A 10,363-nucleotide genomic window follows, 5' to 3' on the forward strand; every position below is an offset into this window, starting at 1 on the left:
TACCGTTTGTCTGTTGATTCTTTCTGTGGGGTTTTTTAGTTTTGTCTACACGTCCTGTAATTCAACTTAGAAGAAAAGCATTTTAACATTTGCTTCAACTTTTCTTTACCGTTTTTTTACTAACTTGTTTGACCCTGTAACAATGTTAGGAATCATGGAAGGAATATAATGAATTTGTAAACATTTTCTATTGTCATTTTGTTTTTTTTTTTTAACTTGCTTTTTACCTATATTGGAGAGAAGAACGCTTCTTGGATTATTGACTTGTTGCCATTAATTATGTACTTGTGTGATGTAATTTATGGGATTAGTTGCATTCACTCTTGGATGTAATGTAAGACTGATGATGCCTTGACTCTTGAGGTGTTAAGTCGTAGTAGTTTTTTCTCATCTGGTACAGTTTTGTGATCTAACTTTCTTAGATACCTTGTTGGATGTTTTCTTTTATTAAAGCATACCATTAGACTCGGTGATGCACTATGATGTTGTGAGTCTTTAAGATGATTTCCTATTTTAGGCCTTTTTCCCCGCAAAAGAAAGTGACTCTGAGTTGTAGAATAATCCAGGAAGTTATTGTTAATGACACTAATGGAAGCACAAAGAACTGGCTTTTTGGATTAAACGTATGAATGCTAGGCCTGGGCTCTGGAAAATTAGACTGCTTAGTTCTTGCTGATTTAGAAGTTGTGACACTACCATCAGTAATTGAGCTTCTGGACAGATGTGTGTCATTGTTGCATTGTTGTACAATTTTGCATTTATGTGCCATATAAATTGATTTTACCTCAGCATTACCTAAATGCTAAATAGATTGAATTGTGATTCTGTCGTTGATATGAATATGCAGTGCTTTTTAAAAGCAACCTACCATATGAAATGTTATGTATGCATATTTTCTTTTTGTAAGGCTCCCCAATCGAGCTGGTCGAGCTTGAGATCCTCCACGACCAGCCGATTCTCCCTCAGACGACAGCGTTTCGCCGGAGTCGACATGAGAATCCGAGTCAAAGGCGGAGGTCACACTTAGTCTACGCAATTAGGCAAAGCATAGCTAAAGCTCTGGTGGCGTTTTATCAGAACAATGTGGATGAGCAGAGCATGAAGGAGATTAAGGATATCTTGGTTAGGTACGACCAGACGTTGCTCCTGGTGGAACCGAGACGATGAGAACCAAAGAAGTTCAGTGTTTGTGGTGTTATATTTGGTACCTTAGGTTTAAGTGGTATTTTGGGTTATTTAAATTCTATGTTTTTGTTGCTTTGAACTTAAAAGTTGTTGAATGTTAGGGCATTACTTTTTAAGTTGTGTTATGGGATTTTATAGTAAATTTGTTGAATTAAGAGTAACTTTGTCTTGAATATTGTGTTGTTGTTATGCTTTTCTTTGATTGAAATTGGGTTCTTATGACCTTGTTCAACCGCCAAGGACAACAGCAAGGAATTCATGTCTTTAGGACAACAGCAAGGAATTCATGTCTTTAGGACAGCAGCAAGGAATTCATGTCCTTAAGCTTCCAGCAGGGACTCCCCTCACCAGTTTTACATGGGTGTAGTTACATCTACCCCTTTTGTATGTGCCCAGCAGTGAATATCAACCATTAGTGAATATCAACCATTGTGATGCCTTTTGAATGTACTCCGGTATTATTTTATCCAGATCAGATTCCGTTGTCATGGAAAGTCTCTTGCAAAATAACACGCGACTGGAAATGACACACTAGTTCTTAACATTAATAAGCACGCTTTGAAAAAAATATTATTTCATGTGATTTCTTGTAAAGTTCTTTATTAGTGTTCTTACAAGTAATTTCTAAATAATTGTTATGTTAAAATAATATCTTAAATGATGTTAATCCGTGATTGTTCAGTTTTGATAAAACAAATTTTATAAAAATTTCAAGTTACTAGTTATTTCATTACTTTATAATCAACAGGTATGATAATCATATTTCTAACCTGAAAAAGATTTTAGTTTGTGAAAAATTAACTCAGATGCTTGGATTTGCAATAAAAGCATGAGTTTTTTTAGTACAAAATTTTCCAAAATATGATTTGGATGATTGGTTCATTCAATTTCTTACTTAAGGTGACATTGACTTGTTCCAGGAGGAGACCTGGACTCGCCCACAGACGGATCTAGCTACTTGGCCCATACTTTTTTTCACAGCTGATCTGCAAAACCTCTACGAAACCTTTGACTTTCCCAAATGTATCCGGTTAATACCAATTCTTGTCAAGTTCATCAACCAGATCAGGCAGCTTGTTTGTCTGTATGGCTAATCTCATCAAAACTCTTCGGCTGATTATGGTAGATTTAGTCATAAAAGAACCACAATATGGCAAACAAGTTGTGATAAATGTCTTAAATCATGTGATTTGCATCTTTCTATTACCTCATGAGTTCTTCATCATCATTTCTCGTAAAACAGGGAGCGAATATATGGAATAGAAAAAGATAATACATGAAAAGCTAATTAACAAAAAATCCAAAAAATGCTTTAGATTGATATTCTACATATTCCAGCTGAAAGGATTATTCCCGCATCTTGCATTGCAAATTACATAAATTGATCACATAGGAACATACTGTGAGACAATAACAAAGAACTTGCTTTTGTTATGGTGCATGCCTGGGTGTAAACAAACTACAAGAAATCAAAACATTGGATGCATGTAAAAAAGATATTAAAAGAAACCAAATTTACCGCCAAAACATGTGGACTCCATCTTCATAAAATTAAATCAATATAATTAAAATCTAAATGATATAAAAACATCTTCTTAGATTTGTTACTAATGTATCAGACAATAATCTATCTAACGAAATGAAAAGAAGCCCTGCCTACATTTAGATATAGGAGAAAAACTAGAAAGAAATCAATTGCTAATTGAATTTAGAAAGCTTTGTAGAAAACCTTTCAGCAAGTCCTTTGCAGGGATCCACTGCATATATCAGCAAACACCTTCATCTTCACGTACTGCAAAATCGACCTTCATCAAATCGCCTACTCACATGCCACTAGAATTTGGTGAAACCAAACTCTCCATATATGTCATTACTCGAGACCATTGCCTTATACCACTAACTTTTAGTCTTCTGAATGTGTCTTTCACCGGATCATACAATTCAAATATGCTTGGCTTTCTACCCATTGCAAAGAAACTCACACTTTCACTATAAGTAATAACGACTTCACCATTTTTCATAATGCATATTGGCACCAAATTTTGTGGATATTGAAATGTTTGCAGATTCTTAATTGTCATGAACTTTATCCAACTCTGTTTCATGTTATCCTTCTCTAGTTTCCACATCTCCATGCTGTCTCCCTCAAGATTCTCAAGATTTTGAGCCAAACTTAGACATCCTCCAATCACTCGCAATGTAAAATGACGTCCTTCTATTGCATCATTGGGTGGTGGTAAAACTTCAAATATTTCATGTGTCAAATCAAATCCAAGAATCCGACGAGTAATATCTGAATATGGGTAACCTTGTTCATGGTTAGGTAAATATATCACATTCCAATAAAGAATCTCGTTAACAAGAGTCCCTGATAATGAATTTTCAAAAAAAATTCTAGAAAGACGGAAGCTTTGGATTCTTTTCCAAGTATTAGATTTCAGTGAATAGATATCAACCGGGGCTTCTGCTAAATATGCTCTGTCTACCGATTTAACAATTCTTATAATTTTGTAGTCATTAGTAGAGTGATCATAACCGAATCCAAAAGTGTCCCGCACATCCTTATCTAAAGGGCAAGAGAGGGGTAGTTTTTTGAACTCTTTAATACTTGGATTCCATAAGATAAGAGTTTCCCTTGGCATACCTAGGCATAACAAACCATTGCAAGAACCTAAAAGTTCAATACCATATTTCGGATCCAGGGGAAAATCAATCCTGTACGATGGCTTCTCTCCTGCTTCATAGCTCATTGATTGAAGAAAATAAGTAGAAGACAGAATCAGTCGTTGCAGATCATTGTATTTACTTTCTTTAACATGATTGAGGTGCATCCTGATGAAGCTAGAGCTCGAAAGCAAAGCATTCCAAGATTTGGAAAGACATCGAAAACGCAATATTGATTTTGGTGGATGTCTAGCCATTATTCCAATGATTAGATCATCAAAAAGTTGTACCACTCTCCTCTGCTCCTTCATCATTGGCGCCATATTCTCTGCTTCTTGAGTTTTTATTGGGGAGTGGGGGATAGCCTCATACGTTACCAATATTCAGAAATTCACACCTTGTAGAAGCCGAGGGTCTTCTCCTAGCAACTGGATTTCCTTGGAGTCCATCTCAACTTATACTTGGTAATTAAGATTCCTTTATCATTTTAAAATTTTCTTTTCCTAGAGTTTTAATTCTTGTGAAACACAAAAACAATCCTATTAAGTTTAACTTAGGTGAAGAACTCAACATTATTAAATTAAATATAAAACTGATAATAATACTAATAAGTGTATTCAATCATTTAGTTCATTAGTTGATGTATAATTTTCTTACTGAAAGAAGTAAGGTTTGAATCTTTTTTCTCCCAAATTCAATATATATATAAATATATATATATTAATAAGTATTTTTTGTATTAAGAAAAATGTTTAGTACCTTATTAAAATTTAATCATTGAGCATAGTCTTATTAAATTTTTATAATTAAAGATGTTCGATTTTAATAAGATATATATAAAAATGGTTTTTGAAATTAATAAATATTATTAGTATAATAGTCGAAAAAGTTCATGAAATATTCAAGGATATTTAAATAAGTTTTTATTGTTTTATTATCTTCATCCAACCTTTATATTTTGATTTTGGATTAAATAAATTCAATTAATGATTAACTAATTATCATTAATTCAAATACCACTAATTATTTTATAATAGTATTAACATGGTGTCAATATAGAAGTTGAAAATATAACATGGTCATGTCAACATGTCACATTATCACTTTTCAAAGAAAAACATGTCATATTAATATCAATTATGATATATTAACATATCATGTCATTATTAATTATGACATGTAAATATATTAAATTACCATTACGTGGTATAAAATAACAAATTGTATTTTAACTAAATTAATTATTAATTATAAAAACTAATTAGTATAAGACTTGATTAGGCATGATAAAAGATTGCATAAAATAAAAAATAAAATTTATTTAAAAATTTTCATAAATTGTTTTAATTGTTTTTAAAATATCATGTTTTAAAATTTTAAAAAATGTCTAAAAACACAATACATGCAAGGAAGATAATATACCGATAGGATCAGCAGTGAATATCAACCGTTTTAATTGGCTTGACGGCCATGATCCAAGGAAGCGCATGGAGGCTCACCAGAAAAGATCCCACTGTAGGCGTTCCATCATTAGAGCATATTTCCAAGACCAGTGGGTGATTCTGTCTACCGGAGTTGACAGTGACAGACCCAACCAATTGGGGAAGTCTTCTGAATTCACTTTGAATTTGCATGCCACGGTATCGGTATCCATATCTTTTCTGTGAGATGAAGATCTTCCTTTGTAGATGTTGGTTTCTCCAAACACAAAACAAAACAAAATGCTACCCCGTTTTACTTGCTACTTTAATTGCCCATCTCCTATTTCACAACTCTCTCTCTCTCTCTGGCTGCTTCCACTATTTTCCCTCTTCTCTGCATTTTGCAACGTTTACGGCCTCCTGGGATTCTTGTCTTCTTGAAGGAAAATGTCCCGGCCCGGTGGTCAAGCCAATAACAGTGCTGACGGTCAGCTTAACAGTATCCAAATTACCGTGAAGGGTCAGGTGCACTTCGTGCCCCCTTTCTTCTTTTTATGTGGTGTTTTCTTGTCGGAATTTTTTCATTAGTTTCTTGAAAACTCTTAACAGTCGAATACCTTGTTTCCTTCATATTTGGATACCTTCTACCTTGGGTTTTTCTTTTTTTTAAAGTGCAGCTTGGTTTTATTTTCTAAGCGATTCTTTAGATATTTAGAGTGTAGAAGTAGAAGCTGCTTTGTTTTCCCTGGGTTTTACCTGTTACATGAAAATTTCTTCTGTAGTGATTGCCTGCGGGCTCTGTTGGGTCATTCAATATAATATTAGATGATCAAAACTGTTCCTTGCTATGGGTTTCTCAGTGGGTTTGTAATGCCAAGATTGCACTCGGGCTCAGAATCCATCGCACAATGGTCAAACTAAGATGTACACCTTGTTAGACGTAAACTGATTAGTGGTTTATTTATTAGAGAAAATGAAAATTTTCAAAAGTAGTTTAATGATCATTAAGAGCTGGTTGTTTAAATTAAATGTATTTGAACCAATGCATCAAGTCGCAGTAATTCTGTAATTTGAGGAAGTTGAATGGAGTCAATTTCATGGGATATGATGATAAAGTTAGGGACAAATTTATAACAGCCTATCTTGCTCCAATATGGAAAAACGTGCGATATGATGAACAACTTGGATGGCAGGAATACAAAAGCTTGATGATATGAAAACAGTTGAATTCTATATGGGCTACTGGTTGTGGAAAATCATGGTAATGACTTGGAATGATGAAAGTGTGAAGAGCTTGCAGAAGATAGAATTATTTCATTCTGTAGTTGCAAATCTTATGAATGAATATAGCAATGGAAGTACTCATAGTGGCAAAAGCACATCATTTCGTAACTGGCTTCAACTGTCGGTTATAGTGAAGCTTTATCAAGACAATGGTGTTAAGGGCTAAGTACTTTAGGAATTAGTATTCCAGCTGCTAGAAGTTCAAGAAGACTCTGTTTCTCTAGTGTGAGATCAGACGCTATCATATAGTCTGAACTGTGTACATAGCATGAGATACCTTCAAGTGAATGGAATAGCATCATGTAGTTCTATTCATTTATTTCAATCTCAAAATGACGAAAACGTTCTTTTTGCTGGACAGCAACTGCATTGTCTTAGTAAATTGAGATTTAATGAGTTGTGTTAAATATGTTGCCTAGTTTAAGGTATTTCCGTCAAATATCAGTCTTTATCAGCTTTATAATATTCTGTTATTCATCTACAGCTTGTTTTTACTTCCGTGAATGACTTAATAAGCCATGAACCTAATATATAACTTTATCCTAAATCTGATTGACAAAAAGATTACAGAAAGTTTAGGATCTCAAAAACTAATGGATTATTACTAGTTTTTTGTTTTATTTATTTTATAGAAAATATTGCTTTAAGGTGTTAACTACATTTGACCACGTGAATGACAAAATAGATGACAATGGTGGATCTCATTTATGCTATGACTTGGCTAGTTTGAAATTTTAATTTTTGGATGACACCATTGATTAGGAGCCATTGAACTAAGGTTGGTTGGTTACTTTGCTCAAAAGAAGAATAAACAAGGTTATCTACTCACTAGGCTTGGTGCACAAGCCTTGAATCTGTGGATTTGTGGTCAATAGCAACATTTTTATTTTTTCAATAACATAAAAGATTTTGGTTCCAGAAATTTAAGAGTTTGGTCCCTTGTGTAGGATGGGAATACAGTGGTCGACAAGATTGGGCGCAAGATTAAGTTAAGCAAGCCCCTCCATTCTTACTGTCAAAAGAAGCAGGTGGACTATCGGACGGTGCCATTTGTTCATGAAGGTCGTCATGTGCGAGGGCAACGTACGGCAGAAAAGCTATTATATAATTAATGAACATAAACTCTCTTCTAGTATATAATTTTACTTTATTATAAAATTTAAGTGTTCATCTGCCCTCAGTACGCTACCTCTCTGGTGTACCTCAAATAGGCTTTCTTAGGTACAAAAAAAACTATGCAGAGGTCCTTTTGCTATCCTTTCTTAGGTACAAGAAAATCTTACACTTCCTTTTCTTATGCCTTAAAAGAGAGTTAACAAGCGTTACAGTTGGGTGATTGACATATCCTTTAATTTGATTGTTACTTGGGCTCGTTTCTATTTGTTATTTGCCTAATAAGATTTTGTTAGGTACATCAAAAGGCTTTAACTCCTCAAAGGATAATGAGTGACGTGGAGGTTGGGTTCAAAATTTTCTTTTCACCCCATTAGTGTCAAATTCCATCCTTAGCACCACAATTGCACCAAGCAAGTATATGTTTCATGTGACATCCTCTAAAGTTCTTTTTTAATGTTCTCTAGAAGGAATTACAATATTAAAATAATATCTTAATGATGTTAATCAATATTGATCTAATCTTGATCTGAAAAGTTATTTCATTACTTTATAGTCAATAAACGTGATAATCATTTATTTAACATTAAAAACTGTTTTAATTTATGAAAAATTAATTTTGAGCTTGAATTTACAAGATAGGTACATACGTAATTTCTTATTACAAAATTTTCCCTAAACATTGCTGGGAGAGTGTGATTGGGAGGATTGGTTCATTCAATTTAGGGAGACCTTATTTGTCAGAGAAGACCTTGACTTACCAACAGACAGGTCTGCTGGGCGCAGCTAACCCGTCCGTATTTTTTTTCATAGCTGATCTGCAAAACCTTTGAATTTCTCAAAAGTATTCTGTTCATACTTTCCGATATGTAACGCGATTCTCGTTAAGTTCATCAACTCGATCAGGCCCCTTGTTTATTTGTATGGGCAATCTCATCAAAACTCCTTGACTTAGCCATAAAGAAACTGAAATTTAGCCGACAAGTTTTGATAAATGTCTTAAATTTTGTGATCTTTTAACGATTGTCTTGAGAATTCCACGTCTTTCACTTAACCCATTACATCTTCGATTGATGGAAAAACAATTAAAATCAATTCAAAAAGAGTTTAATTTCTTTGGAAATTTTGAAAAAAGTCTTCAACATGATCGTGAATTCGATTGATATTCTACATATGCCATCAAAATGTACAATTCCTCGTCTCCATGCAAACTACATAATTGATCACTTGGGAACATGTTGTGAGTCAATACCATTGGCAAAGAAGCTCCTCTTATCATGATGCATACCTGGGAGGAAAAAAAACTATCAGAAATCAGAACATTGGATGCATATCAAAAATGATATTAAAAAAAATCAAAATTGCTGGAAAAACATGTGATTTCCATCACCGTAAAATTAAATCATTATTTGTTTAATATAATTGATATAAAACATCAACTTTTAGTCTTTTAAATATGCCTATCACTGATCATACAATTCAAATCTTCTTAGCATTCTACCTATTGCAAAGACAGGCACACTTGTGCCATAAGTAATGAGGATTTCACCATTTTTCATAATGCATATTGGCACCAAGTTATGTGGATATTGCAATGTTATGAAATCATAATTGTCATGAACGTTATCCAACTTTGTTTCGTGTTATCCTTATTCAATTTCCGCATCTCTATACTACCCTTCAAGATTCTCAAGATTTTGACCCAAATGTAGGCATCCTCCAATTACCTGCAATGTAAAATGACGTCCTTTTATTGCAGCATTATTAAGTGGTGGTAAAGCCTTAAGCTTCTCCAATATCAAATCAAATTTAAGAATATGAAAAATATCTAAAATGGAACAACCTTCTCGACCTTGTTGAGAATTAGGTAAACTTATCACACTTCAATAAACATCCCATCAAAAAGAGTCTCTGACATTGAATTTTTGAGAAAGATTTTTGAAGGACAAAAGTTTTGAATTCTTTACTAAGTATTAGATTTTGATAGATATTAATGGGAATTTGTGATAACTGTAACTTATCTACTCTATCTATAACATGAACAAATCTTATAATTTTGTAGAGTCATTAGTAGAGTGATCATAGCCAAAGGTGTCTCACATATTGTTATTTAAAGGGCAAAAAAAGGGTAATTTTTTAAACTTTCTTATAAGATTTTCTTTGGACACAATTAGGCATAACAAGTCGTTGCAAGAACATGTTCAAGACACCTCTTCTCTAGATATATCAAGAGGGGAAAATCAAGCCTTGATAGTACTATTTCATCATATGCTTCGTAATTTATTGATTTAAAAGAATTAAGTAAAAGAGCTCCTTGATCAAGGATTAGAGAATATAAGTGCTGCATATCATTGGATTCGCTTTCTTTAACAAGATTGAGGTTCACCTTGATCAAGCAAGAGCTTGCAAGTAAAGTGGTCAAGGATTTGGAAAGAAATGGAAATCGCGCTGTAGACTTACATTATTAAATTAAGCATAGAATTTCTAATAATCATATTTTTAAGCATTTTTGTATTTTTAAGTATTTTTGTATTAAAAATTAATTATTGAGCATAGTTTTATTAAATTTTTATCAATAAAGATTTTTTATTTTAATAAGATATAAAAATGGTTCTTTTAAGTTTGATAAATATTATTTTGATTTTAATTTAACATGTTAAAAAATGTGAAGGAAGATAATATGCCCGGTGAAGAGC

At 33.1% G+C, this 10,363-nt stretch overlaps 1 protein-coding gene across 1 annotated transcript; it reads right to left on the reverse strand.

Moving 5' to 3' along the window:
• Positions 1–3,008: 3,008 nt before the first annotated feature.
• On the reverse strand, positions 3,009–4,172 carry LOC110421412 (F-box/kelch-repeat protein At3g23880-like). Its single transcript, XM_021435012.1, has one exon. The coding sequence runs from the start codon at positions 4,170–4,172 to the stop codon at positions 3,009–3,011; it is 1,164 nt and encodes a 387-aa protein (XP_021290687.1).
• Between the last annotated feature and the right edge of the window lie 6,191 nt (positions 4,173–10,363).

The sequence above is a fragment of the Theobroma umbraticum genome, unplaced genomic scaffold (genome assembly GCF_002168275.2).
Source record: "Theobroma umbraticum cultivar Fairchild unplaced genomic scaffold, ASM216827v3 scaffold_130.0, whole genome shotgun sequence".
Classification (NCBI taxonomy): domain Eukaryota; kingdom Viridiplantae; phylum Streptophyta; class Magnoliopsida; order Malvales; family Malvaceae; genus Theobroma; species Theobroma umbraticum.